Here is a 16,843-nt window from a genome sequence, read left to right as displayed (position 1 = left end):
GCTAATGCACTTCAGCTCTCAGCTCCAGCTTTACCTTTCAGCTTCCAAGTTTTCAAAGCAGTACATTTCAGTTAATATCAGCTGTTTTTTCAGGCGTTTTCAGCATTGCTTTGCCAATTTCTTCATTTTTCAACTTCCAATGTATTTGAGCTTTCATCATTCACAGCAGGTTGCAGTGGCAGCAGCAGTAGCAACAGATGGCAGCACCAACAGCAGGGTGGTGCAGGAGCAGCAGCTAACAGCTTCCAGCTCTCACTCGCATTTTCTGAAATGCGTGTCTGCAGAAAATGCAGACTGCTGCATCTACTTTCTGTATCCTCCACTGTTGTTTCTCATACCACCTCCTGCATCTTCAAGTTGGAGGTGCTGCAGAAGCAGTTGCTAATAGCTTCCAGCTCTCACTCGCATTTTCTGAAATGCGTGTCTGCAGAAAATGCAGACTGCTGCATCTACTTTGTGTATGCTCCACTGTTGTTTCTCTTACCACCTCCTGCATCTTCAAGTGGTAGGTGCAGCAGCAGTAGCAGCAACTAACAGCTTCCAGCTCTCACACGCATTTTCTGAAATGCGTGACTGCAGAAAATGCAGACTACTGCATCTGTTTTCTATATGCTGAACTGTTGTTTCTCTCACCACCTCCTGCATCTGCATGTGATCCATCTTGCTTTGCACCGCCACTGGCTTTCCCAGCTGAGTGGCCTAACAGTAAAAACAACAGTAAGTCATTTAAACTTGATTCAGTAAATTCCTCCCTCATTGTGTGGGAGCAATACCACATATGTACATATATACATACATACACTCTGTAAATACATACATACATATATATATATATATATATATGTGTGTGTGTGTGTGTGTATATATATACATGTGTTGTGCCTGTACATACACATAAAGTAACACATAATTACACAGAAATACACACAGAAACACACACACATACAGAGTGTCATTTCTGATTTTCAGAGTAAAAGCCACTGTATCTTAACAAGAACCTCTGTATGAGGCTTTTTAAAAAAAATAAAAGTCCATAGAGTTACTGTATCTTTAGAGGAAGTTCCTGATGAGGCTCTTTTTTCAAAATAAAAGCCTCATAGAATAAATTCATGTTCAGGAAGCACAGCATGACGCTGTTTTTCAAAATAAAAGCCCCATAGAGTAACTGTATTTTAAAAAGACGCTCAGGATGCGGTTTGGTTTTTCAAAATAAAAGACTCCAAATGCCATTGTGTGTTAACAGGAAACTAGGGATGGACCTAGTTTTTCAAAATAAGATCACTAGGATCTGATATTAATACAAAGAATTTCTTCTTTCACAATTTTAAGATATTATATTTCTGCTTCCAGCTTTGAGAGTATATCATTTGATTTCAGTTGTTTCAGCAACATGTTTTAACTCTCAGCTTCTTCAGCTAATGCACTTCAGCTCACAGCTCTAGCTTTACCTTTCAGCTTCCAAGTCTTCAAAGCAATACATTTCAGTTCATTTCAGCTGTTTTTTAAGCCATTTTCAGTATTGCTTCAGGAATTCTTTGCATCTTTCAACTTCCAATGTATTTGAGCTTTCATCATTCACAGCAGGCTGCACAGGCAGCAACGGTAGCAGCAGAAGGCAGCACCAACAGCTGGGAGGTGCAGCAGCAACAGCTAACAGCTTCCGGCTTTCACACGCATTTACTGAAATGCGTGTCTGCAGAAAATGCAGACTACTGCATCTAATTTCTATATGCTCCACTGTTGTTTCTCTTACAAACTCCTGCATCTTCAAGTGGGAGGTGCAACAGCTAATAGCTTCCAGCTCTCACGCATTTTCTGAAATGCGTGTCTACAGAAAATGCAGACAACCGCATCTATTGTTTATATGCTCCAATATTGTTTCTCTTACCACCTCCTGCAGCTGCAAATGGGAGGTGCACCAGCAGCAGCTAACAGCTTCCAGCACTCACACACATTTTCTGAAATGTGTGTGTTCAGAAAATGCAGACTACTGTGTTTACTTTCTATATGCTCAGCTGTTGTTTCTCTTACCACCTCCTGCATCTTCAAGTGGGAGGTGCTGCAGCAGCAGCAGCTAACAGCTTCCAGCACTCACACACATTTTCTGAAATGTGTGGGTACAGAAAATGCAGACTACTGTATCTACTTTGTGTATGCTCCACTGTTGTTTCTCTTACCACCTCCTGCATCTTCAAGTGGAAGGTGCAGCAGCAGTAGCAGCAGCTAACAGCTTCCAGCTCTCACACGCATTTTCTGAAATGCGTGTCTGCAGAAAATGCAGACTACTGCATCTATTTTCTATATGCTGAACTGTTATTTCTCTCACCACCTCCTGCATCTGCAGGTGATCCATCTTGCTTTGCACCGCCACTGGCTTTCCCAGCTGAGTGGCCTAACAGTAAAAACAACAGTAAGTCATTTAAACTTGATTCAGTAAATTCCTCCCTCATTGTGTGGGAGCAATACCACATATGTACATACATACATACATACATTCTGTATATATATATATATATATATATATATATATATATATATACATGTGTTGTGCCTGCACATACACATAAAGTAACACATAATTACACAGAAACACACACACAAACACACACACACATACAGTGTCATTTCTGATTGTCAGAGTAAAAGCCTCTCTATCTTAACAAGAATCTCTGTATGAGGCTTTTCAAAAAAATAAAAGTCCATAGAGTTACTGTATCTTTAGAGGAAGTACCTGATGAGGCTCTTTTTTCAAAATAAAAGCCTCATAGAATAAATATATGTTCAGGAAACACAGCATGAAACTGTTTTTCAAAATAAAAGCCCCATAGAGTAAGTATTTTAAAAAGACGTTCAGGATGAGGTTTGGTTTTTCAAAATAAAAGACTCCAAATGCCACCGTGTGTTAACAGGAAACTAGGGATGGACCTAGTTTGTCAAAATAAGATCCCTAGGATCTGATATTAATACAAAGAATTTCTTCTTTCACAGTTTTAAGACATTACATTTCTGCTTCCAGCTTTGAGAGTATATCATTTGATTTAAGCTGTTTCAGCAACATGTTTAAACTCTCAGCTTCTTCAGCTAATGCACTTCAGCTCACAGCTCTAGCTTTACCTTTCAGCTTCCAAGTCTTCAAAGCAATACTTTTCAGTTAATTTCAGCTGTTTTTTAAGCCATTTTCAGTATTGCTTCAGCAATTCTTTTCATCTTTCAACTTCCAATGTATTTGAGCTTTCATCATTCACAGCAGGCTGAACAGGCAGCAACGGTAGCAGCAGATGGCAGCACCAACAGCTGGGAGGTGCAGCAGCAGCAGCTAACAGCTTCCAGCTTTCACACGCATTTACTGAAATGCGTGTCTGCAGAAAATGCAGACTACTGCATCTAATTTCTATATGCTCCACTGTTGTTTCTCTTACAACCTCCTGCATCTTCAAGTGGGAGGTGCAACAGCTAACAGCTTCCAGCTCTCACGCATTTTCTGAAATGCCTGTCTACAGAAAATGCAGACAACCGCATCTACTGTTTATATGCTCCAATATTGTTTCTCTTACCACCTCCTGCAGCTGAAAATGGGAGGTGCAGCAGCAGCAGCTAACAGCTTCCAGCACTCACACACATTTTCTGAAATGTGTGTGTTCAGAAAATGCAGACTACTGTATCTACTTTCTATATGCTCAGCTATTATTTCTCTTACCACCTCCTGCATCTTCAAGTGGGAGGTGCAGCAGCAGCAGCAGCTAACAGCTTCCAGCTCTCACTCGCATTTCCTGAAATGCGTGTCTGCAGAAAATGCAGACTGCTGCATCTACTTTGTGTATGCTCCATTGTTGTTTCTCTTACCACCTCCTGCATCTTCAAGTGGAAGGTGCAGCAGCAGTAGCAGCAGCTAACAGCTTACAGCTCTAACACGCATTTTCTGAAATGCGTGTCTGCAGAAAATGCAGACTACTGCATCTATTTTCTATATGCTGAACTATTGTTTCTCTCACCACCTCCTGCATCTGCATGTGATCCATCTTGCTTTGCACCGCCACTGGCTTTCCCAGCTGAGTGGCCTAACAGTAAAAACAACAGTAAGTCATTTAAACTTGATTCAGTAAATTCCTCCCTCATTGTGTGGGAGCAATACCACATATGTACATACATACATACATACATTCTGTAAATACATACATACATACATATATATATACACATGTGTTGTGCCTGTACATACACATAAAGTAACACATAATTACACAGAAACACACACACAAACACACACACACATACAGTGTCATTTCTGATTGTCATAGTAAAAGCCACTGTATCTTAACAAGAATCTCTGTATGAGGCTTTAAAAAAAAATAAAAGTCCATAGAGTTACTGTATCTTTAGAGGAAGTTCCTGATGAGGCTCTTTTTTCAAAATGAAAGCCTCATAGAATAAATATATGTTCAGGAAACACAGCATGAAGCTGTTTTTAAAAATAAAGCCCCATAGAATAACTATTTTAAAAAGACGCTCAGGATAAGGTTTGGTTTTTCAAAATAAAAGACTCCAAATGCCACCGTGTATTAACAGGAAACTAGGGACGGACCTAGTTTGTCAAAATAAGATCCCTAGGATCTGATATTAATGCAAAGAATTTCTTCTTTCACAGTTTTAAGACATTACATTTCTGCTTCCAGCTTTGAGAGTATATCATTTGATTTCAGCTGTTTCAGCAACATGTTTTAACTCTCAGCTTCTTCAGCTAATGCACTTCAGCTCACAGCTCTAGCTTTACCTTTCAGCTTCCAAGTCTTCAAAGCAATACTTTTCAGTTAATTTCAGCTGTTTTTTAAGCCATTTTCAGTATTGCTTCAGCAATTCTTTTCATCTTTCAACTTCCAATGTATTTGAGCTTTCATCATTCACAGCAGGCTGCACAGGCAGCAACGGTAGCAGCAAATGGCACCAACAGGTGGGAGGTGCAGCAGCAGCAGCTAACAGCTTCCAGCTTTCACACGCATTTACTGAAATGCGTGTCTGCAGAAAATGCAGACTACTGCATCTAATTTCTATATGCTCCACTGTTGTTTCTCTTACAACCTCCTGCATCTTCAAGTGGGAGGTGCAACAGCTAACAGCTTCCAGCTCTCACGCATTTTCTGAAATGCGTGTCTACAGAAAATGCAGACAACCACATCTACTGTTTATATGCTCTAATATTGTTTCTCTTACCACCTCCTGCAGCTGCAAGTGGGAGGTGCAGCAGCAGCAGCAGCTAACAGCTTCCAGCACTCACACACATTTTCTGAAATGCATGTCTACAGAAAATCCAGACTACTGCATCTACTTTCTATATGCTCAGCTGTTGTTTCTCTTACCACCTCCTGCATCTGCAATTGATCCATCTTTCCGTGCACCGCCACTTGCTTTCCCAGCTGAGTGGCCTAACAGGAATAACAACAGTAAGTCATTTAAACTTGACTCAGTAAATGACTCCCTCATTGTCTGAGAGCAGTACCACATGCAAACATACATTCTTTACCTACATACATACATACATACATAAGTGTTGTGCCTGTACATACACATACAGTAACACATAACTACAGACAAATTCAGACACACACACACACAAACTGTTTTTTCTATCTTTATGGGGACTTTCCCTAATACACACACATACACATATACAGAGTGTCATTTCTGATTTTCAGAATAAAAGCCATTGTAACAAGATGCTCGGGATGAAGCTGAATAGAGTAACTGTAACTTAAGAGGAAATTCAGGATGAGGCTCTTTTTCGAAATAAATGCCTCATAGAGTAAATGTATGTTGACAGGAAGCTCAGTATGAGGCTCTTTTTGAAAATGAAAGTCCCATAAAGCAAATGCATTTTAAAAAGAAGCTCAGGATGGACCTAGTTTTTCAAAATAAGATCCATAGGATCTGATATTAATATAAAGAATTTCCTCTTATACAGTTTTAAGATATTATATTTTGAGTGTATATCATTTGATTTCAGCTGTTTCAGCAACATGTTTTAGCTCTCAGCTTCTTCAGCTAATGCACTTCAGCTCTCAGCTCCAGTTTATCTTTCAGCTTCCAAGTCTTCAAAGCAATACATTTCAGTAAATATCAGCTGTTTTTTCAGCCATTTTCAGCATTGCTTCAGCAATTTCTGTCATCTTTCAACTTCCAGTGTATTTGAGCTTTCATCATTCACAGCAAGTTGCAATGGCAGCAGCGATAGCAGCAGTTGGCAGCACCAACAGCTGAGAGGTGCAGCAGCTAACAGCTTCCAGCTTTCACACGCATTTTCTGAAATGCGTGCCTGCAGAAAATGCAGACTACTACATCTACTTTCTATATGCTCCACTGTTGTTGCCCTTACCACCTCCTGCATTTGCAAGCGGGAGGTGCAGCAGCAGCAGCTAACAGCTTCCAGCACTCACGCATTTTCTGAAATGCGTGTCTGCAGAAAATGCAGACTACTGCATCTACTTTCTATATGCTCCACTGTTGTTGCTCTTACCGCCTTCTGCATTTGCAAGTGGGTGGTAGAGCAGCAGCAGCGAACAGCTTCCAGCTTTCACGCATTTTTTCACGCATTTTCTGAAATGCGTGTCTGCAGAAAATGCAGACTACTGAATCTTCTTTCTATACGCTCAGCTGTTGTTTGTCTTACCACCTCCTGCATCTGCATGTGATCCATCTTGCTTTGCACCGCCACTGGCTTTCCCAGCTGAGTGGCCTAACAGTAATAACAACAGTAAGTCATTTAAACTTGATTCAGTAAATTACTCCCTCATTGTGTGGGAGCAATACCACATACATACATACGTACATTATGTACACACATACATACATACATATATACGTGTTGTGCCTGTACATACACATAAAGTAACATAAAATTACACAGACACGCACACATACGGAGTGTCATTTCTGATTTTCAGAATAAAAGCCACTGTATCTTAACAGGAAGCTCAGCATGAGGCTGTTTTTCAAAATAAAAGCCCCCAATTGCCACTGTGAGTTAACAGGAAACTAAGGATAGGCCTAGTTTTTCAACATACTTTCCCAGTATGTTGCAGTGGCAGCAGCAGTAGCAGCAGATAGTAGCACCAACAGCTAGGAGGTGCAGCAGCTAACAGCTTCCAGCTTTCACACCCATTTTCTGAAATGCGTGCCTGCAGAAAATGCAGACTACTGCATCTACTTTCTATATGCTCCACTGTTGTTTCTCTTACCACTTCCTGAGTCCCCAGCTACTGTTGTTGTTGCTGCTACAGATGTTTTGTCTGAATAATCAATCGACAGTCACAGACAGTTTGAAAACATTTCAGACTGTTGCTGTATCTGTTTACTCATTTATGGATGAATAAGATGTCATATAAAATATGTTTATTTAAGGGTCATTTTGGTGTTTTAAAGCATTTTTCTAAAAATCATTTAAACTCGCTGTAGCATCACATGAGCCAAAGGGTTAGTGAAATGGATGGAGTTTACATTTTCCCCATTGTAAATTTGCATTGCTTTAGTATTACAAATGACTCTAAATACTTTCATATGAGTTGACAAATTATTTTAGTGTTTTTTTTTTTTTTTTTTACACAGGTCTAAAAATGACACAGGCAGCAGAATTGTGAACAGTTGTCCTTGACTTCTCTTCTCAGTTTTTTATGTCTTGCACCTTGGACTTTTTGTTAGAAATGTAATAGGGCCACTCAATTTTAGATTTTGACAATAAAATTGTATTTTTAATGGAAAAAGTCATAGTATTATGCAGGGGTGATATAAGTGATATTTTGAGAAATGTCTTATCATTTGGTGTCCTTTAGAATTCCACCTCCACTCAGAAATGACTTAAATTAAATTACTAATGGTTCAGAGTTTGGTACTGAAGGCAGTTTTCACATTAATAGAAATCAAGTGAGAATGTTGCCTCCCTGAAATCTGTGTTTGAGAAATGAACATATAAAATGATTACTATATGTGACATAACAACTAGTGGCTTACATTTAGAATATTTACTTTTCAGGGAATTTCTAAACAGTATGCTTCAGTGGTTGAACTGTGACCAAACAGGACAGATTGTGCAGATTAAGTATGCAAAATAGAGCTGGGAGCTTTCACCTATTCGCCAAGGATTACCATGGTGAAAGCACTGTCAGCTGCATTGTAACACTTAATCTGGGTTTTGGTCACATCTGACATCTTGTCAAAAGTTTATTCTGAGACCACCACAGTGAGTGGTACCAATAAATAACACAAATAAATAATAAGTCTCAAAAGAAAGCTTTGTTCATGAAACACATGTAACTTTTGTTACACCTGTTGGCAATAGCCAACTGTAAGAGGTACAGGTGTTAGCTAGATCTGGTGCTCAGAAAAAGTTATAGCTAACTGGTGGAGTTGTTTTGCAGTTAAGTAATAATCATACAGAAATAACATGGTTAGAATCAGCTCCACATATTATTTTAAATGATGTGTATGGTTTGTGTAGTTGTATTGTGTTTGCTATAGGGTGGGATATGGAGCTCAAGGTACCTCCATATTTTCACATTTATCTTAAATTCTCAGTGAGGGAGAATCTGTCTGGAGGGGAGTGTGAAAATCAACTAGCAGAGACTTAACTTGCTTTAGATAGGTAATCCGTGTAGAGATCGAGACTGTTATTCAATCTTCCAATCAGCCTGCAAATGCAACCATACTGAAGTGAACAGCATCAACGTAAAACGTAAAAGCAGCCATGATATTCATTATGATAAATTACCTTACTCAAACATGTTAAATCTCTGCAAGATCATTTCCATACAGCAGTAAAATGACTGCTTATTGAATAATGGAAAAAACACAATCCCAAAAATCCCAAAAAACTACAGCACGCTTTGGAAAATACAGTTGCAGCAAGTTTAAATGATTCATAGAAAAAGAAGCTAAAAGATGCACAAGCTCTGGTACTGCATGGTGCCTAATACAGACATCAGTTTCTTTGCAATTACCGGTTGATACATAAATAAGATATAATAAATAAGATCTGCATAATTTTAGAGAGTAAATTGTTGGGACGTGAAAATAATCTGAATTTAGAAAGTTCTAATGGGTAATATTCAACTTATTTTGAGTATACTTCAGCATGAGACACCAAAACACAAAACAGACATTTAATCAGTGAGCAAAGTGAAGAATACAATACATTCTTGTGCAATAGTATAGTAAACTCTATCGTTGCAAAGAACATTCATTCAATGCCAGGACGCAAAACTTACCTTAAAGAGGCAGACAGTCACATAATGAGTTGACAACACAACATAAAAACCCCAAAAACATTACAATGACTTCAATATTTAATGCAGAGGTTCAAAGTAAAGGCTATCAGGATAAAGAAAAACTGATGACTGAAGCCATAATTTTAAAAAAAGCTGTCATATTCAACTGTGTATTCATGCAGAGGTCACCACAACCATTCTTATATCTTACCAATGCGTTCCACCTCCACTGCTGCACCTTTATCCTTTCCCGCTCCTATCAACCGTTAAAGCTAATTAGTAGTTGCCCTATAAACAACTTATCATAGCAAGTATTGCATGCAAATTGATGAACATTTTAACAAAAATCAATGGGAAACAAATGGAAAGGTGAAGGACTAGATGAGAGAATGCAGTTGAACCAAGACAATAAGTACATTGAAACAGTGTTGTACTGGTTGTGTAATGAATGGCAAAATCCTATCTTTTTACTGTATTTTATGGTACAATTTTATAATTTTAAGATGTTTTGACCTCTGTCCTAACTAAAATACATGAGTTTGGGTTTTGTAATTTTTATTTAAAAAATGAATCAAATTTTTAAAAAATGAATTACTAATGTAGCCAGGTTTGCATTGTAGTAGTATTACATGGAGTTCTTCTGGGATTAGGTTATCTGTGTCCTTTATCCTGTAAGAATCTCCTGTGTCTTTCAAGTAAAATTCCAGATTCCCTCCCCTACCATATTTACATATTTTATAAAGCACAGAGGTCATTTTATGATACAAGTCCAGTGTGAATTGGCATCACAGTGATTCAAGATGAAAGATTCCTTATCTTTTTTGCACACTGTTTAGATTTTGAACTTCACCTCCCTTGGGTTGAGAATTATAGTGGCAGCAGGGTTCATTATTAGGAGCATGTTTGTAGGAAGTAAAACGGATGTAATACTTTCATAAATTCCTGAAATAATTCCTGAGATTTGGTCATTTAAAGTGATTCAACACAAATGTTGTTTAGTCTATGCAAATGGACATGGGGGGGGGGGGGATTCCCAAGTCACGCACAGTGCAGACAGACAGGAAGTAATTTCCTTCAGTGTGTTTTGCATTCATGGCAGTTTTGCAGGGGCTTAAAATCACTGATAATCTCTGAATTCATCAGAAATCACCAGATATTCCCATTTGATATCTTTTAGTGTCCTGCCAATATGCCTCCCTTATTTTCAAATTCAACACAGTTTCATAAGTCTTGGGGTCTGCATTCTTTCTTGATTTTGATGGAGCTTTACCGGAATCTGCTGTTTTTTCAGGTTCCTCTGCCGCAGCTGCTTCTGCCGCAGCTTCTCTAGCAGCTTTAATTTTTTCTTTCCTTTCCTCTCTCTCCTTATCCAGTTTTTGTTGTTGCTCTTGGGCAACCTTCTGCAGATCTGTCCCAGATCCTCCTGCCCTTGTTGTTTTCCTTGCTGATTTCTTGCCCTTAGGTGCACCTTTATCAGCTAAATAAAAGAGAAAGAGATTTGCAGTGGGTGAACACTTGAAAATGCCATATTATGACAAAAAAAGTAATAACTTGTACAATGAATTGAGTACCTTGTTATTTCTCATGATGCCATTACAAACCATAATCTTTATCCATTACTTTATGATACACTACATTATCAGTTACAGTCTTTTCGTAGACTGCAATATCTTACCTTCAACAACAAGCCATGCATTGCATGATTTTATTCCTGCACAGGCAGCATAAATTCCTTTGTCTACTACCATGCAGTCTTTGACAACGAGCCTGTGAATGAGCTTGTCTTCTGAAACTTCAATGTCATATTTATCCCCTTGTTCCAGTGGCATATTCTTGCCAAACCACATAAGCTTGGACAAGGGGGCTGATATGACACACTCAAAAACGGCGTCTTCTCTCTCCATTGCCTTCACTTCCTGAATTTTCACCAAGAAATCCACCACTGAAAAATAACAAGTGAATCATTTTAAATTAAATAGTTTGTTACATATGCATGAATGATAATTATTGAAAACACAGTTAAGGTCATTCATTTGTTGTGTATTCAAATGTAAAACGTACTTTTAAAATCAGTGGAAAACATATTCACATCTTCTACATCCAGCTGGTAGAAACCAGCATCTTCTGGCATAAGATCCCTCATGCTGAAAATATACTTTCTTCCGACTTTTCTAAGGCAGTGCTTCATCTTGTCTCCCAACTCCTTTGTGTATGGGATCATTTCACCATCCTGTGGGGGAAATATACAATGTAACTTCCTTAATTCTTGAAAGTATTCCTGCAAAATATAGCTGCAAGATAATAGCAGGAGAAATTCCACTTTTTTAGTTACAATGGAAAGCATCATAGCAGGACTTCATCCAAGCATCAAACTCAAAACTGTATGCTCTGCTATACTGTACTGTACACTAAGTGACATGTTGCAGATATCTTAGTTAAGGGACTCTCACTTCTCAAACACAGGTATGAAAATTGGTACTGCCAACAGATGGGCCTGTGGATGGGGATGTTGGTTCTCAAAAGATGTCTTGACAAGCAGATTGCAATTAAATTTGTTGTGGAGATGATGACTGTTTTTGATTTCATTGGGCTATCAATGACCTCTCATTTTGTAGGGATGCTAATAGAGTTCTAGATATGTAGTCTTGTTTTCACACTAACCTTGTACAGGTATATCGAGCTGCTTGGATCAAGAAGATCAAATTCAAGCTCAAAGGATGCAGTTCCATCTGCATTGATGTGGATAGGTTTCAGGTCTGACAGGTTTTTGACGAACTGTGTCAAAAAGAGAATAAGAATTAAATATCAATTTGTGATAACAATCATTTGAACATTATTTCAAATTAATGCTTTAAGAATTGCCTTCTGTTACTGGAGTAAACTTAAATTTGTCGAAGTATGTACAGCATATACAGAAAAAAGGAAACAAACCAAATATGCAAATATCACAAATGACAAACCTCAGCTTGTTCCTCCTCTCTTTCCCTCTTCATTTCATTTAGTTTCTTGAGCATCCAGCGAAAGTCAGTCACTCCAAACTCTGCACAGATTCTCTCATAGTCTTTTTTGTCAGCACTCATTAAGAGCTCCCAAAATTTAGGATCAATTTCTCCTTCTTTTTTCTCTGGTTCCTCAGCTTTGGGAACTACTTTACTAGAAATGAAAATAGGTTGTGATTAGTTGAACAATATCGTAAATGTATATAACAAAAAAGACTATCAACTTATGTAACACAAACCAACCTTCTCCTTTTTAGTACTTTCTTAAAATTGCAATTGGCGACTTCTGCTTGTTGTTGTGGGGCTTTTGTCATTTTGAAACCAACTGAAAACAGAAGAAGGCACTTAAATGAATACAATCATGTAATTAAACAACATACAAGAGGGACTGCTACGGGATGGGTATTGGAATGTGTGTAATAGACTCAAAGGTATGGGTTAGTAGAGTGTCAAATTTGGATACAAGCGTATTCAGTTGAAGAAGATTTGGGAGTATGCTTGAGTCTGCATGCTGTAGATTGAGTGACTCTGCTTTGGTTTAGGAAAGCTACATCTTCTTGAAATAGGTATAATATTACATACATTGATTTGTTAAAGGCATAACAAGAAAACCATTCTTACCTTCAATAACATTCAGAACAACTGTGACCATGGCTTGTCCATATTCATTTTTGGCAAAACATTTATAGGTATCTGCTTGGTCTGGCTTAACATGTGGCATCTGGAAGATATAAAACATGTAAAATATACAGCAATGGACCCAGTGTTTGATGAAGTCGGCTTTGTCAACATGTTTCACACAATAATGTCTACTTTAAATGAGAATAGAATAAGACTTTTTTATTTTACATTATCATCCTCAAACAGCAGTGAGTTGAGGGGATAAGGGAGTAGATTTGTTTTTTCATGAAACTGACTGTGTTGAGTGTGCCCCTCTCAGGATGAGTAAAATCCCGTTTTCCATCCACATTGAAGAAAAAGTAATCAGCAAAGCAAATACTGATCGGTTGGCAGGCTGTATGACCTTGATGTAATCAAATATATTCTTTCTTACCTCTCCTTTTCTCTGTCTTCTTATCTAGTTCTTCCTCTGTGCTATTTTTATCACTCCTTTACATCAGCATGTTGCTGTATAGTATCACTGAGATTTGATAACCCATATCACTTGCCTCAAATGTATGCTCATTGGAGTTGGGATCGTATTTGGACTGATATCTTGCTGGATCAGACACATCTCCATTATTTCTGCTCCATACTACAGTTGGCTTTGGGTCTCCAGTGACAATGGCTTTAAAAAAAGCAAATTTGCCTGTAAAAAAAAAAAAAAAAAAAGATACAGGCAAGGTCACCTCATGTTGTTATTGTTTTGGAAACACAGTAAACAAATGCAGATATGTTTATTCAAACCTTGTTGTGTCATATATGTATATTTCTTGCATTATAATATACTGTACATTCATTACAACAAATGCTTAATACTTATATGCATACTTTTAAGACAACTAGTGGAAAATTTGTCCTCTGCAAAATGATAGCATTGATTTTTGATCATCTAATCACTTTTTCTGCTTTTAAAATCAAAGTCATAGTGTGTTTAATTCTATCTGACTGACGCAGGAATCTGGGTGTTGAATGGCAGGGCTCTGCTCCCTCTGGCCTTGCACAAAATTCATGGATCTAATCCATTATGCAGAATCATGGAAATTCCACCTTGGAATATTTTGTGATATCAATGTTTAAAATGATTCTTATGCAATCCTAGTCCTACCTTCTTGGATGGTCAAAGCAATTGGCTTGCGGGTGAAGTCTGGATGGCTCTTTCCCTCTGGCAGCTTCTCAATATACTGAGTAATCATCACCCCAGGGACCTTAGATTTTTTCCTGAATCCCACTGTCAACATATGAAAATGAAATGTCAGTGACAATGCATTTGACACAAAAGAATAAAAAAACATGACCATTATCATTATCCAACCTTCAAACTCTGTTGTTTTGTAATCAAATCTTCACCCAATAAACCATGCTGGAACACATTCTAATACATGAAATATTAGAATGTTTAATGTTAAAATCTACCAGTTTGTTATCATTCAGAGCCACAGTGGGGTCCAAAAGTCTGAGACCATTTTCATATTGGACCCCACTATATACAATATGTATGTGTGGCTCTGGTGTGGAGAGCCACACATACATATTGTATACAGTGGGGTCCAAAGGGAAAGTGGTCTCAGACTTTTACAAATTGTGTCACATTTTCACTACATTTACATTTCAGTAACATTTATCTTTTTAACCTTTTTCCTTGGGAATCCATGCCTACATTCCACCCTGAGAACAGATATGTGGTAATGCACCCACATATCCACGCACAAAATACATGTGCGCTACAGAATATTAATAATTCCATTGCATATCAGTACTTCATGCCTTCGTGAGCAGTAGGGAGAGAAAAAATAAAGAGACAGCTGACGACGGGCTTCTCTTTGGTTCTCTAAGCCTACCTTCTTTACCATCCCAATTCTCTGCATCAGGACCTAATAAAGGCATATGTTAAAGAGCATATACAGCACATGTAAGCATAGCATAAGCACTGGATAATGGATTAGACTTAAATAATTAAACTGAGGGACCGTAAATATGATACTAGGACAGCAATAGGTGTGTGGAATGGCTACATTATGAGATTTACAAGATTCAGCTAAATAACATCAGCACAGGTTAAACAATTTCATATTTTTAGCAACATTTTTATTGTTTGTCATTGTCAAGGTGCAACACTATACCACATGTGAACTACCACTTATGAATGCACCAAATTACCAAAGTATATGAAAATATGCAATTCTGCTACCTATGTTTAGGTACACAGGAGTTGTATGCATATAATGTTTATCTGACTTATCCCTCAGACTTTTAATTACAGACTTTGGGTAGGTGTTACATTTGTCCTAGCAATGGCAGCATTTCATTTATTTAACACTTGTACGGGGACAAGTATATAGCATGAACTAATGCCACATACAACAACATTAATAGCCTAGCAATGCAATCACCCTATGCAGTTTACAGCGGTGTGATTATTTTGCAATGTACAGTATGTCTACCTACTTTATGAGCTCCTGTTCCTCTTTAATAGACTGTGTGCATGTGCTATTCAGTTTAAATGTTGTTACTAATGTACAAAGTCAGTCTTGTACTCTGTGAATAATGTCAATCTGATTTTAATTGTATTACAGCCAAAGTGTAAAAGCAAAAGTAGAAGTCTGTGTAGGTACAATGTTGCCTTGATAACAGCCTGTAATTAACCATTTGAATTGAATCATCAGCATTACACATTACACAATTGATTCAAACACACAAACGATCATCGACATTATACAACTAATGCTTGCAGTTAGATATATTTACTATTTTCTTTAGATTTGTTCACAAATGGATCTCCTTTCCACCCTGGTGTGATGGATTCTGTGTGAGTAAGTGTTATAAGTGTCTTTGTCAGACTCTGTCAAGGAGATCAAATACTGACTGAAGATAGCTTTGTTTGAAATATACAGTATTTTAAGATATTTCTTATGGACACAATGCATGTAACTGTTCAATGTTCTCCTAATCATAAGACTTGATGATTTGACCTGATGATTTGGTAGGGTATTACAAATAATTACATTATTGAATACTACTACTACTACTACTACTACTACTACTGCTACTACTACTACTACTACTACTAATAATAATGGTAATAATGATAATAATAATAATAATAATATAATGATCATTGATTTTATTTGGTTACATGTCACCTCATTGTTGTATCAGATCATAGTTTGAAAGAAAAGAACAGAAACAAACTGTTGAGAAGCCAATATTGTAGAGACACACTAGTTTGATGTTGGACGGTGTTATTCAGTGCCTCTTTTCGAAGATGAGATCATATTTTATTGCTTACCTTGGCCAGTGGCCGTCCCATCCGTCACTTTTGTTCTTTTAAACATCTTGGGTCTTTTTGTTCCTGGGTGGAATCAGCAAAAGTCCCCAAACTGTAAAAGATGATGGAGGATGATTTAAGTATTTGCTGCTGTACTAATCCATCCAAACAGCAGGACTAGGAAACCTAATTTCTCCTCTCATTTTTCCACAACACAGTTGATAAGTCACTGTAAATCTGCAGTATTGTTGGAAAAATAATGTTGTTTCAAGGATTCAGTTTTGGCATAAGACCTGCCTGACAGCCTCAATTGATGGTGAAAAGGTTCCTTTTCATGCTAAAAAAAGGTCTGCCAAAACATTACCCTTGACCATTATTTAACTATAGACTTAAGAGATACAGTAGAAGACACAAAACGTGATCATCTGTGGCTGCACGCCATGCAGCTGCTTGCTGTATGCTGAGCGTTATCACATTCCCCAAAAATAAAATCCTCTTAAAATTAGAACTGGAGTGTAGCATTTCATATTAACAACATGACACAATTTTACACCAGGCTTAAACTTACATTACTAAGGGTTTTTTGTTCTCACTTTAAGCTGCAGCATACTGGCTTGGTTTTAAAATTATTGCATGCTTATCAAATTAATATTTTTATGATCTGT

The 16,843-nt window shown here is 37.7% G+C and overlaps 1 protein-coding gene across 50 annotated transcripts in view; it reads right to left on the bottom strand.

Annotated features, from left to right (window-relative positions):
* The window catches only part of igfn1.4 (immunoglobulin like and fibronectin type III domain containing 1, tandem duplicate 4), a 36,582-nt gene that overhangs the window by 15,732 nt on the left and 4,007 nt on the right, over positions 1–16,843 (bottom strand). For 29 of the 50 annotated variants that reach the window (XM_067586621.1, XM_067586624.1, XM_067586651.1 and 26 more), the window contains 18 exons: positions 16,200–16,290; positions 14,752–14,784; positions 14,019–14,141; positions 13,420–13,559; positions 12,872–12,971; positions 12,494–12,575; positions 12,212–12,404; positions 11,913–12,026; positions 11,313–11,481; positions 10,927–11,193; positions 10,522–10,728; positions 9,463–9,507; positions 7,230–7,280; positions 6,662–6,727; positions 5,355–5,420; positions 3,993–4,058; positions 2,327–2,392; positions 634–699 (listed from right to left, as the gene is read on the bottom strand). In XM_067586621.1, coding sequence (XP_067442722.1) covers positions 634–699; positions 2,327–2,392; positions 3,993–4,058; positions 5,355–5,420; positions 6,662–6,727; positions 7,230–7,280; positions 9,463–9,507; positions 10,522–10,728; positions 10,927–11,193; positions 11,313–11,481; positions 11,913–12,026; positions 12,212–12,404; positions 12,494–12,575; positions 12,872–12,971; positions 13,420–13,559; positions 14,019–14,141; positions 14,752–14,784; positions 16,200–16,245 — 1,900 coding nt within the window. In that variant the 5' untranslated portion in view covers positions 16,246–16,290. The remainder of the gene's footprint in view (positions 1–633; positions 700–2,326; positions 2,393–3,992; positions 4,059–5,354; positions 5,421–6,661; positions 6,728–7,229; positions 7,281–9,462; positions 9,508–10,521; positions 10,729–10,926; positions 11,194–11,312; positions 11,482–11,912; positions 12,027–12,211; positions 12,405–12,493; positions 12,576–12,871; positions 12,972–13,419; positions 13,560–14,018; positions 14,142–14,751; positions 14,785–16,199; positions 16,291–16,843) is intronic. The other 21 variants (XM_067586643.1, XM_067586645.1, XM_067586646.1 and 18 more) reach the window with 19 other exon arrangements.

This window comes from Thunnus thynnus, chromosome 4 (genome assembly GCF_963924715.1).
Source record: "Thunnus thynnus chromosome 4, fThuThy2.1, whole genome shotgun sequence".
NCBI lineage: Eukaryota > Metazoa > Chordata > Actinopteri > Scombriformes > Scombridae > Thunnus > Thunnus thynnus.
The sequence above is the reverse complement of the archived record's forward strand: the minus strand, read 5'-3'. Positions and strand labels throughout refer to the sequence as shown.